This window comes from Leopardus geoffroyi, chromosome D2, assembly GCF_018350155.1.
Source record: "Leopardus geoffroyi isolate Oge1 chromosome D2, O.geoffroyi_Oge1_pat1.0, whole genome shotgun sequence".
Taxonomy (NCBI): domain Eukaryota; kingdom Metazoa; phylum Chordata; class Mammalia; order Carnivora; family Felidae; genus Leopardus; species Leopardus geoffroyi.
This window is the reverse complement of record NC_059334.1, coordinates 67,779,741-67,797,536: the sequence shown is the minus strand read 5'-3', so window position 1 is coordinate 67,797,536 and position 17,796 is coordinate 67,779,741. Positions and strand designations below refer to the sequence as shown.

At 46.8% G+C, this 17,796-nt stretch overlaps 1 protein-coding gene across 5 annotated transcripts in view; it reads left to right on the top strand.

The window, feature by feature from the left end:
• XPNPEP1 (X-prolyl aminopeptidase 1) overlaps positions 1-17,796 on the top strand; it is a 58,457-nt gene that overhangs the window by 16,524 nt on the left and 24,137 nt on the right. For 3 of the 5 annotated variants that reach the window (XM_045438839.1, XM_045438842.1, XM_045438840.1), the window contains 5 exons: positions 1,341-1,465; positions 12,930-12,993; positions 14,385-14,489; positions 16,857-16,949; positions 17,289-17,432. In XM_045438839.1, coding sequence (XP_045294795.1) covers positions 1,341-1,465; positions 12,930-12,993; positions 14,385-14,489; positions 16,857-16,949; positions 17,289-17,432 — 531 coding nt within the window. Of the gene's footprint in view, positions 1-244; positions 357-1,340; positions 1,466-12,929; positions 12,994-14,384; positions 14,490-16,856; positions 16,950-17,288; positions 17,433-17,796 lie in introns of all 5 variants that reach the window. The other 2 variants (XM_045438841.1, XM_045438843.1) reach the window with 2 other exon arrangements.

Sequence of the window (17,796 nt, the reverse complement as noted above, 5' to 3'; positions counted from 1 at the left end):
AGAGATTGTCTCTTGTACTCATCAGGAGGCAAGAATACATTTTTGATTTGAGTATTTCTTTTGATGATTTCTTTACTAGAAATTAGTAAAAGTATGAAGTGTAAGAATTTCTAGTAAGCCTACATTTAACATTTCTTTTTAAAATGATTTTCATATTTGTTTCAGTTTTGTATTTTCTTGAGCTGGTGACTCCAGCTCTAGTTTTATTGGGATAGACTCTTAGGGACCCCTGGGACTTTTTCAGGGCTCGTTTGGAAAACCCTGGATCTACTCTGCAACCACCATATCTTAGAGAGGTGAACACAGACACTGAGACCCCACTCCCCTTCTCCCTGAGGTTGCACACCCAGTTGACAGTAGGTATTCACTAGATCACGTGACTTAGACTTTTAACTTGTAGTGGACTGATCTCCTAATCTGTGGTTGGCCAACAAAAATATTGTAATATGATATTTTAAGTTTATTTATTTTGAGAGAGAGAGAGAGAGAGCACGAGTTGGGTAGGAGCAGGGAGAGGGAGAGAGAATTCCAAGCAGGCTCCGTGCTGTCAGCGCAGAGCCTGATTTCACCAACCATGAGATCATGACCTGAGCTGAGATCAAGAATCAGACGCTTAACCGACTGAGCCACCCAGGCGCCCCTAAAATGTACTTCTTTTAATGCGGTCAAGCTTAAGCAGTAAAACATCAGAAAAAGAAAAGAAAAATCACTCCAAGTCCCTCTCTCCAAAGGTAGCCACTAATTAACACTTGGGTGACTGGCCTTCTAGAAACTTCTCTCTGAATATACACATACAGATTTCCAGATAAGAACAATCTGTACATCTTTTTTTGTAATTTGTTTTTAATCAACCACCAGTGGTTTTGGTGTCTTTGCCAGTTAAATATAGGTCAGTGTAATTTTTTTTTGGTCTGTAATTTTTAACGATTTTGTAGTGTCCTATTGTATATATTATAGTTCATTTACCCAATTGTGTATTTTCCTCCATTTTTTTTTTTTTTTTTTTTTTTTACTATCAACAAAGATAGACAGGTATCTTTGTGCATCTGTTTATCTCTTTAGAATATAGCCCTGGAAGTGGAAGAGGTAACTGATCAATGTGGAAATGAGTATCAGTAGCTCAACTTTCCATGCCGCAAATGGCTATTGGGAAGTGGTATTTAAGAACTGTAAACTGTAGAGTTCCTGGGACCTTTGGTATTGGTGTGGTGGGGGTGGTCAGTTTGAAAATGCAGCTGGGGTGGGGCAGCTGGCAGGCCCATCCCTAGGGCTGCCTTTGAACTAGTCACTGAGTTGCCCCGGGCAAGCTGGTTTTGGAACAAACTCTCCTGTTGTTGCAGACGGCAGAATGGCTCCAAAGGTAACCTCAGAGCTGCTTCGGCAGCTGAGACAAGCCATGAGGAACACGGAGTATGTGACAGAGCCGATCCAGGCCTACATCATCCCATCAGGAGACGCCCACCAGGTACTAAGTGGAGATGGGCCAGGGTTGGATCTCATCAGCCTGTCCTCTGTTGTCATTCTTTTCCTCCATCCCCAGTGTGTTTGTAGGATTCTAGCTGTCAGTCCACAACCGAGTGTGTCCTCCAGGGCTTGGCACCAGGGACCTGTGTCTAGTAGGGTCTCACTGAATGCTTGTTGCTTTGGCCCTGGCTTCCTTATTTCCAGTGAATATAGCCAGCTTTTAATAACTTGTGGAAGCATTGATGGACAAATGAAGGGGCAGAGATCTGGACCTTTCTTTCGCTGACACACCTAACCTCCTCTCCTCTGCCACACCCTATCCTTAGCAGAATTGTCTGTTCTGCCTTCCTTCTCCTCTCCCCATGCAGACTGTCCTGTCCCTCTGACATGGCCAGAAGAGCAGCCAGAAAGTTGTCACGGATCTCTACCCTAGCAGGTTTTAGGGGTAGTTCTGAATAACACCCTCCTTCCCCCCGCAACCACTACCTTTGATGGAAGTAACTCAGTAAGTGACCTTTACCTCTGAAAACACTGGTGAGCTAAATATGGGAGAATCGGGTTTGGAGAGGTGGAGATTGCACGTGGTGGGGCTGAAGGGCAGGGGGTGAAAGCATTCTAGTATCTACTCTTTTAGGTCATTCAGTCAGCAAGTGTTGGAATGCCTGTACCATGGTCATGCTCCTGCAGGGTTACAGAGATGAATTTAAGGTTGAATTTCTGCCCTCACTATGCTGATGGTTTAGTAGAGAGATGAGACAGTATACAAAGTACTGTTCTCCCATAGAGTCATCTATACATATATATTTTTTATAACCTTTGCTTACGTGCGAGGCACTGCCTTAGGTGTGGTATGTGACACAAAGATTAGAATGGTCCTGCTCCCAAGAACATACAGTTGAGTAATGGAGTAAAGATACATACACATGTGTCTGTATTACAAGGTGGAATGTGGAAATGCCTTCAAGAAAATATGGGCAAAGCGCTTTGCAAGTTTAGGGTTGAGAGGGAAAGATGACCGAGGGCTTTATGAGCAGGGGAGGCATTTGAACTGGATGTTGAAGGATGGGTAGAGTTGGATAAATAGAGGAAGGACGGAGAGGATTCTAGGCAGGGAGATTAGTGGGAGCAAAGGCCGAGGAGCAGGGCAGGGAAGGTTGGAGTGCTTTTGAGAAACAACATGGCAAGTGCCCCTGGCAGAAGCCCAGGCAGGTAATAAGCGATAGTGGGAATATAGCTGGTGCTCTCTGATCCTTCAGGGGCAGGTAACAGAAACCGCCCTGAGGTCCTTTGAGCAATAAAAGGCTTTATAAGGGTTTATGGGCAGGGCCACTGCGCTGGCAGAACTCTAGATTGTGAATGGTGGTCTCTGGAGTTGTGCGATGTCAGGGCCTCAGATGGGGTGGCTCGTGGAACCTGAGGGCAGGAATGCAGCTGGCCAAGAACAACTGAGATGGGAAGGGTTTCAGTTCTTGCCGTAGATCAGTTTCTCCCTTTCTTAGGGAACATGGTAGACAGTAAACAGGGGCCAACCAGTAGTTCCCACATTTATATCTTTTGATCTTTTACTTTCAAGATACCAGATTGAGCTAGAACCTTAATCCCAAGTCCAGAGTCCTGGTTGAGAACTTGATTAGCATAGCAGCTTGGTGTTTATCATTGGTGTGTGTGTGTGTGTGTGTGTGTGTGTGTGTACACACACGTGTGGTATGGCATGTGGTACAGACATGACTGATGATGACTGATAAGGGTCTATCATGATGGAGGCGTGGCACAAAAGAGTATTACTGTAAGTTGAGCAAAGTTCTCAAAAGATGTTCACTTTCACTGGCCGCTTTTCTGCCCCTCCTCAAGGGTGCCAGACCACATGGTTGTGACAATATCAGGCCAGTGTTAACCTGGGACAGCATGAAGATTGGACCCCTGCCTGGAAACATAAGATTTCCTGGCCTCGGGAACCAATGAAGGGCTGAAGTAAATAACCAAAGGGATTGGATAATTAGAGGCAACAGCATGCAGTTTGGTGTACTTTGATGTTTAGAGCGGTATTCCCCAAACAGTATTCTGTAGTATTCCTGTTGTGTCTCATAAGGTGTTCTGCAAAAAGTGTATTCAGTGGTTAAGAATATAGTGAAATGAGCTAAGCAGTTTCTATCTTTACGATAACAAAGTTCAACATAAAATTTATCATCCTATTTTCAAGTATGCAGTACAGTGGGTTAACTATATGCACATTGTTGTGTAATAGATCTCTAGAACTTTTTCATCTTACAGAACTGAAACTCTATACCCATTGAACAACCCCCCCAGTCCCACCTCCCACTACTCACACTCACCACTTTCCACTCTACTTTCTAAGAGATGACTACTTTATATACCTCCCGTAAGTGGAATCATACAGTATTGTCTTTTTGTGACTGGTTTATTTCACTTTGCATGTTTTTTAGGTTCATCCATGGTGTAGCTTATGATAGGATTTCCTTTCTAAAGGCTGAATGATAATTCATTGTATGTATATACCACCTTATTTTTAAAGTTTATTTTTATTTTGAGGGAGCAGAGAGAGAGAGAGAGTGAGAGAGCACACACGAACAAGTGGAGGAGGAGCAGAGAGAAGGAAAGACAGAATCCCAAGCAGGTTCGACACTGTCTGCACAAAGCCCAGTGTGGCGTTTGAACCTAGGAACCGCAAGATCATGACCTCAGCCACGATCAAGAGTTGGACGCTTAACTGATTTAGCCACCCAGGTGTCCCTATACCATATTTTGTTTTTATATGCCACATTTGAAAAAAATCTTTTCATCTGTTCATGAACATTTGGGTTGCATCCAGTTCTTGGCTTTTGTGAATAATGCAGGGAACATGGGTGTGTAAATGTCTCTTTGGGATACAGTTTCAGTTCTTTTGGATATATACCCAGAAGTGGGATCTCTGGATCATATAGTAATTCTATTTATTTTTTGTTTTTTATAATTTTTTTAATCTTTATTTATTTTTGAGAGAGAGAGAGAGAGGATGAGTGGGGTGGGGGGGGGGGTGGGAACAGAGAGAGAGAGAGAGAGACAGAGACAGAATCCAAAGCAGGCTCCAGGCTCTGACCTGTCAGCACAGAACCCAACACAAGGCTCAAACTCACGATCCGTGAGTTAGTGACCTGAGCTGAAGTCAGGTGCCCCTAGTTTTTTTTTTTTTTTAAGTAAACTCTTAACCTCTTAACCCCAATGTGGGGCTTGAAGTCATGACCCCAAGATCAAGGGTGACATGCTCTACAGACTGAGCAAGCCAGGTGCCCCAGTAATTCTCATTTTTTGAGGAGCCTCCATACTGCTTTCCATGGTGGCTATGCCATTTTACATTTTCACCAACAGTGCACAAGGGTTGCCAACACTTATTTTCTGGTTTTTTCCCCCCTATAGTGGAATCCTAACAGATATGAGGTAATATTGCATTTTTTTTTTCATTGTGGTTTTGATTTGCATTTTGCTGATGGTTAGTGATGTTGAGCATCTTTTCATATGTTTGTTGGCCCTCTGTATGTCTCTTGGAGAAATGTCTGTTTGAGTCCTTTGCCCATTTGACCAGTTTCTTAACTGCAGGACTTCTCGGGGCCTTTAAATGCTAATGTGCCCTGTAAAGTTGCACTTTAATGTGCAACTCTAAGGAGAGGAAGAAGTATTCAGCATTTCCTAGACTTAAATTAAATGTCCATGGATTTCCCACAGTCATCTTAGGGATAGGGTAAGGGACTCAGTGTTCCATGGAATTCCTTGCTCCATTGATCCACAACAACACTTTTCATGCCATGATGGGTTAGAACTGGATTGAAGAGGTGAGGGGAAAGGGAGATCCTTGTGTCGAGAGAGGAAGCCACTGAAGACTAGGGTTCTGCCTGCAAAAGTGGATGAAGAGGGAGGCGAGAGAGTGCGAGATGTGAGTATAGGAGAAATAGAAGATTCAGTCGGAACGGGGGTGGCATGTGAGGAAGCCAGGGTGGCGGGTATGTTACCGTTAGATTTAGTAGGCGTTGGTGGGGGGCAGGGGAGGTGGGTGCAGTTTAGGGTGGGGGTTGGTGACAATTCTTCCTTTCGCCTGTGTCCTCTAGAATGGACTAACAAGATTCACCACCTTCGTGGGGACCAAAGTTTCCTGTTGGCTAAGGGCTAGATGAGTAAGTAGTTTGGCCCCACACAACCTGGGCCTGAGTCCTGGTAGGAGATACAGGTAGCAGGCACCCCAGCATTTAGGAAGGGCAGACTCTAGCCTTGTCCCTGAGGAGGTCCTTTCTTTCCCCTCCTGTCCAGGCTCCTCTGATGGGTCTTCTCTGTCTCCAGTCAGTCCCAGGCTTTAGCCTCTGGACTTGGGCTTCATGTCACATGGATTCCGTGCCGACGTACCAGTGATATTTTTCATTTTCTGCCTCTCAAGCATCAGGCAGTTGCCCTGGACTGATCTGGTTGCTGCTCTTGTGTCTCCATATTGAGCAGGATGCTGGTTCCTGCGGTGGGAGCACATTATATGGCCGTTGGTGTGGGGTCTTCTGTGAGTTCCTGGCTCAGTCTGGCTTCTCCAGATGGAACCAATAAAATTGTATAGAGATGTCCATGTGTGTAGAGGGACGTATCATGAGGGAGGGCTCCCACAGTAGTTCCCCTGGTTCTCAGACCTTTGGGTTTGAGCTGGAACCACACCACGGGCGTTCTGCTTCCCCCAGCTTGTGGTTACCCAGTGCTGTATGTCCCTGTCTGAGTTAAAGGCCCGAGAATCAAGAATGCTGATGTCCGAGGGCGGGAGAAGATGAATGCCTCCGCTCAAACGAGGGAGCAAATTTGACTTTACTCTTTTGATCTCTTCAGACCCTCAGTGGATTGGATGATGATTGCATTGGTAGGATGATCTTTAGTCCGTCTACCGATGCAAAAAAATTTTTTTTTAAGTTTATTTATTTTAAGAGAGAGAGAGAGAGAGAGAGAGAGAGGATCCCAAGCAGGCTCCTTGCTCTCAGCCTGGAGCCCGATGTGGGGCTCAGTCTCATGAACTGTGAGGTCATGACCTGAGCCGAAACCAAGAGTCGGACATTCAACCAGCTGAGCTACCCAGGTGCTGCATACTGATGTAAATGTTATCTCTTCCAGGAACCACCTTACAGACACAGCCAGAAATAATTTCTTACCAGCTAGCTATCTGGAGATGGTCTGAAGTCAAGTGGCTCATAAAATTAACCATCACAGTCTCCTAGCACTGTTGTCTGAAATTGGGTCTCTCCTCTGAGAGAGTCTCACAGGCCGTCATAGAGCCCCAGCTAAAGATTCCTAACAGTTTGGGGCGCCTGGGTGGCCCAGCTGGTTAAGCGTCTGACTCTTGCTCTCACCTCGGGTCTTGATCTCAAGGTCAAGAGTTCAAGCCCCACGTTGGGCTCTGCACTGGGTGTGAAGCCTGCTTAAAAAATAAAAAATAAAAAAAATAAAAAAAAAAAAGAAAGGACTTCTTACGGTTCACCTCAGGGAGAGGCCTCAGGTGTGTGAAAGACTGGATCCGTGAGTGTTATTTGAATTAAAAGTTGAAAGTTTCTGGGTAAGGGGTGTGACAAGCTTTGCACTGTTGGTATTTCAGTTTGTTTTATTCTGCCTGGAGTTAGAATATAATCTATCTGTTTACTAGCAGGGGATATTCTTGTAGCCAAGACAGGCCAAGTTTATCTTGATAACCTTGGTTCTGGGTGCTGTTCGTCAGCCAGTTTGGCTTTTTGATTTTTGATTTTGGTCATTATAAAGCTGTTTCTGGTCCAATGGCCTGATAAACTTGTCTTCCTTGCTAAACTTTGGGAATGGCAGTGAGGTTGGCCAAACGGCAGGTGATGTAACAGGCTCTCATCAGCCCTTCATCTCCTGCTAATGGTCCCGGAATATCAGAATTAGATGGCTTCTCCCTGGATGAGTAACTGAGAGTCAGGAATTGAGGCTTCTGTCAGACAAATCGGGACCCATTGAGGGATTTTGAACAAGAGAAGGACCAGGGGTTAGTATGGATTGGAGAAGGGAGATACTGGAGACTGAGAAGCCATTGGGAGGCCATTGCAGGATCCCAGAGTCAGGGTACAGAGGGGTGGGACGTGATGCCGGCCTTAGGAGCAGAGAAGAGGGGAAGGATTGGAGGAGAAGCCGTAGAACACAGACTGAGTTTGGACCTGACAGGCAGATGGCAGAGGGGTTTGGGAAGGTTGGAACCTGAGAGGGTTTGTGATGCCGTCCAGAGAAGCAAATGAGAAGTCCCGAGTCCCTTTCTCGGTTTCTGTGGAGAGGTGGGGCAGAGTTGGGGTGACTGCTAAGTGGGACTCTGGGGCCTTGCCAGGACTGTGAGGACAAGAAGGAAGGCTCGGCTTTGTGTGTGACCTGCTGCAGCAGCCTTCTCGGTAATAGAGAGGCTGCTGTTCTCTGTGGCTCTTGTTCCTAACTGTTTCATTTCAGGCTAGATTCAGAGTTGATGGAATTTCTCCTACGGGTGGGGAAGGGAGGGTGTCGGAGAATGAAGGAAAATCTTGAATTCTGTCCTTTGTGTACTTTCCAAAACACAAATACACACACCCACGCACTGTTCCGTGCTAGAGAGAAAATGCACCCCAAATGTGTAATTACACAGGGACCTGGCACTCCAGGGGTCTGGTCCTCACTGTCCTCTGCAACTCTGAGGGGTTCTTTCTCTGTAAACCCAGAATAAGGGTTGCGGTATCATGAGTTTGGGCCCAGAGAGACTTTTGAGGTGAGGAATTGTCCATTCTTTCTGGTAATCTGGATGCTTTCATGTACCATCTAAGTCAAACATTGGGATTTGTGGGCGCCATTGGCCCCACACCAGGAGAATCATTGGTTGGGGCCAGAGCTGTGCCAGCTCTGCCTTTAAGAAATCCAAATTCTTTATCCTTCCCATCTGTAAGGCTTTATATTCTGTTCCTGGGGGTAGTTTAATCGAAGGGTCATGTTCTGTCAGAGGTGACTGTGCCAACTTGAGTTTTTGGCTATTTTTATGGTTCTTCCTTCTGGAAGACTTGAATCAGATTTTCCTAAACTCTGTCCTACTCCCATTCTTCCTGGAGTTGGCTTCCTGTTTTGTATTTCTTAAACAGCCTCTCTCCTAGGGTGGAGCAGTGATTTTTATCACAGAGTGATTTTATCCACTGTATTAATTAGAGTAATGCTAGCTATGGTAACAGATCTCAACGTTTCAGTGGCCGGGTACTGTGGAGCCTTAACTCTTGTTTATGTAGCAGTCTGGAATGGGTGTTCTTGGTTGGTGGCTGACTTTCTTCCACTAGTAAGAGAGCGATTTGGAGCTCCAGGCTCTTTCCATCCTCTGATGCCACCATTCCGGCTGGTGGAAGGGGGAGGAGTGTGGAGAGGGCACACCCAGTTTTTACTCTCCTGACCGAGACATCACCTCGACCCCACATTCCATTTATGAGAACTACTCACGTGAGCCCACTTAGATGCAAGGGGGCATGGGAAATGAAGTCCTAGATGGAAATACAGTTGTTGGCAATATAGTAGGGGTTTAGTAAATGTAGCTACTAGTATCTGTTATCACCCAAGGCAGGGCATGGACAAATGTCAGTGTGGATGCTTCTATAAAATTCTGATGTGGGAGGTCTCTGAGTGGAGTGGGTCAGAAAACTTTGTGGAAGAGGGCATATTTGAGCTGGATTTTGAGAGATGGCTAAGGCTTTTTTTTTTTTTTTTTCAACGTTTATTTCTTTTTAGGACAGAGAGAGACAGAGCATGAACGGGAGAGGGGCAGAGAGAGAGGGAGACACAGAATCGGAAACAGGCTGCAGGCTCTGAGCCATCAGCCCAGAGCCTGACGCGGGGCTCGAACTCACGGACTGCGAGATCGTGACCTGGCTGAAGTCGGACGCTTAACCGACTGCGCCACCCAGGCGCCCCGGCTTTTTTTTTTTTTTTCCTCTTCTTTTCTGGTTTACAGATGTGCCTTATTTGGCTGTGTATTATTTACATTGTTTGAATTAGATGTCAACGCTTAAAAGTTGGGTGATCTCTCATGAACACATATATTTCACCTCTCCTGAATTACTGAGGTTTGGCAACATGCGGCCTGCATTCCGGCATAACAGAATTCAGAGCTGAGAAGAGCTGCTCTCTCTGGAAGAGTCACTTCCTTATCCTGCTTTACTTGTTTAGTTTACTTGTCTGTACCCTAACACATTTAATGAGTTTGAAACCCCAGTTAATGATCCCTTCTGGTCTTGATAATGTATTAGTTTCCTGCTGCCGCTGTAACAAATTACCACAAACTTAGTGGCTTACAATAACACAAATCTATTATCTTTCAGTTCTGGAGGTCTGGAGTCTACAGTGGGTCAGTAGGGCTATGTTTTTTTCTGGAGGCTCCAGAGGAAGATCTTATTTCCTTGCCTTTTCCAGTTTCTAGAGGCTACCTGCATTTCTTGGGTTGTGTCCCTTCTTCCATCTTCAAAGAGATGGCTAAGGTTTTAACTAGGTTGAAGGACAAAGGTTCATGTTTCCTTCTGCTTGTTCATTTATTCAGCAAATGTTGGTTAAGGACCTACTGTGTGTTACCTATACCATGATAGGTTATCTATACCTATACCATGATAGGGACAGGGACAGTGATGAACAAAGACAAATACCCCCATCTCATGCAACTTGTATTTTGGGGCAAGATAACACCATAATGGTATAAAAAAAGATCAAGAAGAGAAGCATCTAGAAAAATGTGCTATACAGAGAGGTAAAGGCCAGGTGGCCACTTTGGATAGTCCAGGCAAGCCCCTCTGGAGGTGACATCTGATCTGCAGTGTAATGATGAGAAGGAGCCGGCCATGCCACAATCAGAAAGGGACTTTGATAGGCACAAGGAAAAGCATGTGCAAAGGCCCTGAAGTAGGAATGAGCTTTGGAAGTACAAAATACAGAAAGCAGGCGAGGTGGCTTGAAAATCTCGGGTGGCTGGGAGAGTGGAGGGGAGTTCTGAGAGGACAGCAGGGTCCGATCAAGCAGTGCATTGGGGATGGGCTGGGGTTTGGGTTCTATCCTAAGTATGACGGGAAGCTATGGTGAGTTTTGAGCAGGGTGCTAACATGGTGCATACAGACATTTTGGAAAGCTCACTCTGTGTGTGTGAAGAATGGATTGTAGGGTTCGTGGTCCACGGGGAGATGGTGGAGGCTTGGATTGAATGCTGGCCTCAGGTGGAGAGAAACGGTGGTTTTGGAGAGAAAGCCGATAGCTCTGCTTCCTTGTGCCTTTTCCCCCGTATGCTAAGGCTTTGGCTTGTTTTAGACCTTTTGCTGTTCTCTGGGGAGAGTGTTCTTGGGTTTTGCCAGCTTCATTGCTGGGGGAAGAGTGGGAGGCCCAGGCCCAGTGCTTGTCTGGCCTCTCTGCCTAGCCTGTTGGTGTGGAGGTGACAGCTTTGGTCAGTGACGGCTTTCTGGCATGTTGACTACTTAGGTCATGTCTAGACATTTTTGCCCAGACCTCGTCTTGATCCCAAACCAAACATGTCCACCTGCCGTTAATTCCACCTCCTTTTGGAGAAACCTGCCTCCTGCCTTTGCCAATGGGCAGCTGCTTTGAGAGGCCCTGTCCCTCCTCTCGGGCTTGCCCCAGTAGGGGTGGGACATTCCTCGAGAGCTGATCCCTGAGTGGAGACTAGCTGGGCCGAGATGAGCAATACCTTCTCTGCCAGCCCTTTGCTGGCAATCTCACTGTGTGTCACAGGTGGATGAGCCTCAAGCAGGGGACCCTCCTCATCCATCAGGAGCATCTCCTGTGTCTTCTCCATTGTGCACTGTGATTTTTAGTATAAGAGTTATTTTTGTTTACTTAGTTTTCCTGGCCTCTTGGATGCTTTTTCAGCATTTAGGAAGAAACTGATACTATCTGTTCCATTGCATATATGCAGCACTCTCAGGTTTCTGGTGAGTTTTCTGTTTTAAACATTAAATTACTGTTCCTCACAGCAATCCTAGGAGAAGGTTGGGAACTCCTCCCTACCCTCCGTTTTTGCTTTACTTCTCTTTAGTTTTGCACCCAGTGATTGCTGGGTTTATAATCAAATGAGAAGTCTCCAGTTCATAAATGCTGCTGGCGGCCATTTCCTTCTGCATTCTTCGTGCTGCCTGTTAAGTGTCCCTCTATGGTTTGGGGATAAAACATGTGCCTGGTGTTGCTTTCAGCGGTGTGAAGGGACCTGTTTTAGAAATGAACAACTGAGCCTGAGAGATGCAGTGAGACTTGTTGCAGAGAGCTGGGCCTGCTGGAGGCCAGGTGTGACCTAGACCTGTCACGGCTCTCTGCACTGGCCCTCCAGCATCTCCGTGGGTAGTGTGCCTGTGCCTGGTTTGAGGCTGTGACTGCAGCTGCCCTGGTGAAAGGGGCAGGAGCAGAACATCGACGGCTTCTCACCCCTTCATCACGTTGACCTAAAAACGCCTTGGTCCGGCAGCCCCGTTCTCCATCCTCAGCATTCTGAGCCCTGCCGGGTCCTTTAGCTCGGGAGAAACCCGCTAACGGTAGAAGGAGCAGCAGCTGTGGAGGTGCGCGTGCCAGATCTGGGCCGTGCTGTTGACCTGTGAGTGGGCAAGTTGCTTAGAGAGTCTGTCTTCACACTTCGCTATATCCTGGAGAGGGAGAATGTGTCCTGTGGGAGCAGCATGGCCTGGCGCTTCAGAGCCCAAGTTCAAATCCTGCCTCTGCTACTTGCGTGACCTTGGGGAGATTCCTTCGTTCTCTGTGTGTCATGGGCTGTCACCAGAAGTGGCATGCCACGGCCCTGTGCCCTCTGCACAGGAATGAGAACCTTCTGTGTTCCGCAGTCTCTAACCCCTTCCGCTTAGAGGCAGGGGGATGGGCAAGACCTGGTTTGGGACATGACGTTTTCTTTTGCTGAAGCCTCCTGGATATGAGGAAGCGTTTCCATTTATTCCCCAACAGGAAGGGACAGGGTCTGCGTGGGAGCGATTGGGGCTGCTACCTTGGAGAAGAACACACACTTCAGGAAGTTCAGAAACAAGCCAATGCCAAAGAGATCTAAGTGAGAGAACTATTGGCGCCTAAAACAGAAATTCAGCCTTTCTTTTCAGAAAAATAACAGATGCCTAAATGCCAGTGGCAAGGAAGGGAGAAGGCTACTGGTTTGTTTTTCAAGATCTCAGTGAGGAAAGAGCAGTTTTGATCTGTTTCATCCTGACTCTCTTTGTTCTGCAGAAGAAGAAATAGAGGCTGGCAGGAGCAGCTCTTTTAGCCCTTAATTAATTGGGGTCTTCTGGATTGTGTGCTAATTTTTTTCATGTTCAGTTTGACTTTTTAGCTAGACTGTTCCTTGAAGGTCCGCCAGCCTTCGTGTCCCTGTGGGGCCTCGCACATAGCTGAGCACGTGGAGAGCAGTTGGCACGTGACTGGTTGAGGTCCAGTTCGCCCTCCCTTTTGTTTTCCAGAGTGAGTACATTGCTCCGTGTGACTGTCGGCGGGCCTTCGTCTCTGGATTTGATGGCTCTGCGGGTGAGTTGCTAACTGCTCTGTCTGTTCTTTCTGTACTTTTGTTCACTTCCCAAAAATAATGGGGCCAGGCTTCAGCCTGTGATAGGACCCAAAAGAGAATGCAAGCCGGACACTCGCCCTTGAACCTCTGCAGAAAGGTGTGAATTCCCAGCATCCCCCAGTTCCCTAAGGTCAGCTTTTAATGGCCCTTTTCTCTATGCTTTTGCTATTAAAGTTTTATTGTATTTATTTATTTGCTATTACAGTTTTAAATAATTTTCATTTAAAAAATGTTTTTGAACTTTTCATTGAAAATAATATATGTACAGAAAACCGTATTAATTAAACTGAAGATACCTGTGTCAACGGCACTCTATAAGTAATGGTCACTAACTGTACCCCAGAACCCTCACCTTAGCTTGCTGGTCCTGTGTAATTCTCCAAGTGCTTGCTTGGCTTCTGGGTAATTTCACTTTCAGTGTAAATAATAAAAGTGGGGACACCTGGGTGGCTCAGTTAGTTAAGTGTCCGACTTCGGCTCAGGTCGTTATCTCACGGTTCATGGGTTTGTGCCCCCTGTCAGGCTCTGTGCTGACAGCTCAGAGCCTGGAGCCTGCTTGGGATTCTGTGTTTGCCTCTCTCTCTGGCCCTCCCCTACTTAGGCTCTCTCTCCCTCTCAAAAATAAATAGACATTAAAAAACTTAAATAATAAAGGTGAACATTGAGCTACATTGGTGCCCTGTCCTAACTTTTCCAAAACTGCCCTGTCCTTGAGTTTTAGGGTGATTTTTCCCCCTTCAGACTCCCATCATTAGGCTAGTTAGACTCGGCAAGAACCACTTCCTTTTGTGTATGTGCTTGTGTTGGTTGGCCCCTTAGGATTGCTTTTGGCTGGCACCTCTGCTGAAAGCCTTGAGTTCTGCCAGGCCTGTAGGAACTGAGGGCAGGTAGGGGTGGGAGATGTCAACCCCTGCTGGTGACCAGTGAGTCACCGTGAATATGTAGAGTCCAGTGGGTTTCTCAGAAAAGGTGAGACCATTCCTCTGGAGTAGAGCAGATCACTGTGCTGGAATCGTTTTCACCTCCGTGTTGTTGATTATGAGGCCATTTTGACCATAGGTGCACAGTCCTCTGTTCTGTTGGCCTTGACTCGAGCTGTGCAAATGGGGTACTGTGCAGGGACCAGGCCTCAGGCAGCCTTCAGAGCTTGGCCCACAGCTTGTTCTCAGTGGCTTTGTGTTCTTTTGCCTGGAGCTTTCTCTGGAGTCAAAGGCCCATCTGCGCCGCTGGAGTGAGGGTGGGAGGCTGGGCCCCAGGGCTCACTGTGCTTGCCTGCCTGCCACCACCGTGTGCAGCTTCTGCGTGGTTGTCAGAAACGTTTCTCTTTTGTTTGTTTACTCCCCTGCTGCAGGCACAGCCATCATTACGGAAGAGCATGCGGCCATGTGGACCGACGGACGTTACTTTCTCCAGGCTGCCAAGCAGATGGACAGCAACTGGACGCTCATGAAGATGGGTGTGTAGAGACATGGCCAGCCCAACTTCAGTTGGCCAGCTTTGGGAAGGGACCCAAGGGTTTTATGAGGTCATGGACCTTTTTGAGGGTATCTTAGTCAGCTTTGGCTGCCATAACAAAATACCAGAGACGAGGTGGCCTAAACAGCACAAGTTTGTTTTCTCAGTTCCGAAGGCTGGAAGTCTAAGATCAGGGTGTCAGTATAGTCAGGTTCTGGTGTCAGCCCTCCTCCTGATGTGCAGGTGGCTGCCTTCTCACTGTGTCCTCACACGGCAGAGAGATAGATCTCTTTTCTTCTTTTTAAAGGGCCACCAATCCTATCAGATTAGAATTCTACCTTTTTGACTTCATTTAATCTTAATTACCTCCTAAAATTCTTCTGTCCAGATACAGTCACATTGAGGTTGGGGCTTCAACATGTGAATTTGGGGGACACCATCCAGGTCATGGCACCAGAAAACCCTCTTTCTCTCACATTTACATACACACACACACAAGCATGCATTCGGGGCTGTGGGGCTGTTATAAATGAACAGGCTAGTGACCTTTAAACTTTCTGATTGCATGCCTCCGTTAATGGCTCATGCACCCTCAACATATATGTATACTTGTTTATGTGTTTAGATATATGTGCTGCTGTCCATCTGCATTTCAAATGTGAACAAAAATTAATTTCTTTGTTTTTTAGAAAAAATGAATACAAATAGACCTCCTAAAATTTTCTGTTTGTGCCCTGGTGGATCAGTGTACCCCTGGGGTATGGGCATCTCTTCTTGGAGCCCACATCTCCAGCTGTCAGGTCTGTTAGCACTTTGTGGGGGGCAGAGTGTCAGAGGAGCAAATTCTGCTCATTTCTTCAAGTAGGTATTTGGTTTCACCGGGGAATGAATCTTCCTTCTTTCCAAGTCTGTCTCTAGTTTGCCTGAGCCCCTCTTTCCTCAGGCATTTCTCCTGCATAGGGAAATTCTGGTGGGTTTGGTTGGGGAGTGATTCATCCCTGGGGTTTTGCCAGATATCTGTCTGCTAGGAAATAGCATGACTTCATCCTATAAAAGTCATACGAGGGGCATTAAAAGAAGCTTCGTTAGTAAGTGGCTTTTTAGCGGTTTGGGAAAAAAATAGCCAAGAATCAAATAGCAAAATAACAGCTCAGTGCCAGCTTTTAGGCAGTTTTTGGAATTGAAGTTCGTGAGCTCATTTCTTTATAAATCTTTGAACTTCCCCTCTGTGGTTATGTGGTTATCAGCAGTCCGTAGGGAAAATAGTGAAGATAAGTACTGGTTTAGAATATATGAACTTTCACTCTAAATATACATGTATTTCACCAAGCTGTTAAGTTTTTAGTAAAAATCTCATCAGTTAAGAAGCACGCATCCAAACATAGAAGGTATTGGCTTGGATTAAAGAAAAACTGGAATATCAAAAATAACTTCAGTTCCTTTCTTGGAGCTTGTTTGGTGTCGTATGACGAATCCCTCGGAAGAAACGGGAAGGGCTATTTGCTCTCGGGAGTTGGAAAGCCAGGGAGCCATTGTAAAGATGATGGTGACGGGTACCTGTGTGTTCCTGTCTTAATCTTTGGAAAGATTTCTTTGCTGCAAAGGCTTGTGTTCAGCCCTCCAGTCAGGCCTGGTTGAGGGGCGGGAGCCTTCTCTCTGCCACCCTGCCTTCCAGTGAGGGGAGAGTACCATGGCGTGTGTTTCTCTTACCTGGTGTGGGATGTGAGGGAGGCCCCCAGCTCCCAGCCTTCACCAGTCACCACCCAAGTGCTCTTCAAGTGACCACTGGTGGTAAAGTGACTGATGGCGGAGATGTTTGCAGTGACACGTGTACCTATGTTGCAGTGATTCCCGGGGTGCTGTTTTGACCAGGAGTCGAATGAAAATCGTGCCTTTTCTTTTTGTTGTCTTCTTACTCTTATCGTATGCTTCCGTCTTAATACACCTGGGTGTTAAGGGGCACCTAGGTGACTCAGTTAAACGTCTGAGTCTTGATTTCAGCTCAGGTCACGATTTTGTGGTTCATGAGATTGAGCCCTGCATTGGGCTCTGCTCCAACAGCACAGACCCTGCTTGGGACTGTTGTTCTCCCTCCTGCCCCTCCCCCGCTTGTGCATTCCCTCCTCTCTCTCTCTCTCTCTCTCAAAAAAAAAAAAAAAAAAGAAAAGAAAAACACACCATCTTATACTTCTTGCAGCCTTCCAGGATTGAGGGAAGTTCAGATTTTTTCAAGTGCCACCAATCTACCTTAGAGAAGGCTCTTAATAAAGGCCCTGTCAATATGATGTTGGTGAATTGCTTCCTTCTGGGTAGGACCGTGAGCTTGGTTCCACTGGGAATGGTTTCTTCTCTGTTCTTCCCTCTGTAGGTCTGAAGGACACACCAACTCAGGAAGACTGGCTGGTGAGTGTACTTCCTGAAGGATCCAGGGTTGGTGTGGACCCACTGATCATTCCTACTGGTGAGTGAGCTGGGGTCCTTCCAGCTTGGGTGAGGAAGTGGGTTCTAGATGCCTCTCCATTGTTCTTCTTTGTTTGTGGGACGTGGATCCTCTGGGGGCTCTGCGTGACTTGACGTCATGGTAAAGATCAAGGTGAGGAGAGGAGTTCTGGCAGAGAGGCAGGGGAAGGCGGTTGGTGGTGAAGATCACCTCTTTGCAGTTCTGCGTCCTACGCACTCAGCGCTAGGCCACGGGAGGATCGCCTTTCAGAAGGCGCTGGGCTCTCAAGGCTCTGCTGCCTGCCTTGGCCGAGATGGTGTTCAGTTCATGCATGGCTGGGCCACGTGTATTTCTCCCCAGATTACTGGAAGAAGATGGCCAAGGTTCTGAGAAGTGCAGGCCACCACCTCATTCCTGTCAAGGAGAACCTTGTGGACAAAATCTGGACAGACCGTCCTGAGCGCCCGTGCAGGCCCCTCCTCACCCTGGGCCTCGATTACACAGGTCAGAACTGTGCTGCATGCAGCAGGGCCCCCAGCCATCGTCCCTTCCACCTGTCACCTTTGTCTTCATCGCTGTCCTGAATCAGAGTTGAGCTTGAGCTCACGGGAGGATTCTGCCCTATGCTGGCACTGGCACTGGTGGGGTATTTCATGAAGGCAGGAGCTTTATTTGTTTCCAGGGTTGGCACCTACTTACCACCTACTTTGCATAATTTATTCTTGCTCTGCTCTTCTGGGCAGACCTTTGGCTGCTGCTAAGATGGCTTTTTTACTACGCTGTTGCTCACTGCCTCTCTCACGTGTCTGATATTGGAAACAGGGCCGAGGGGTTTCTAGCTTCCATTTCTTTTTCTTTTGCCTGCGTT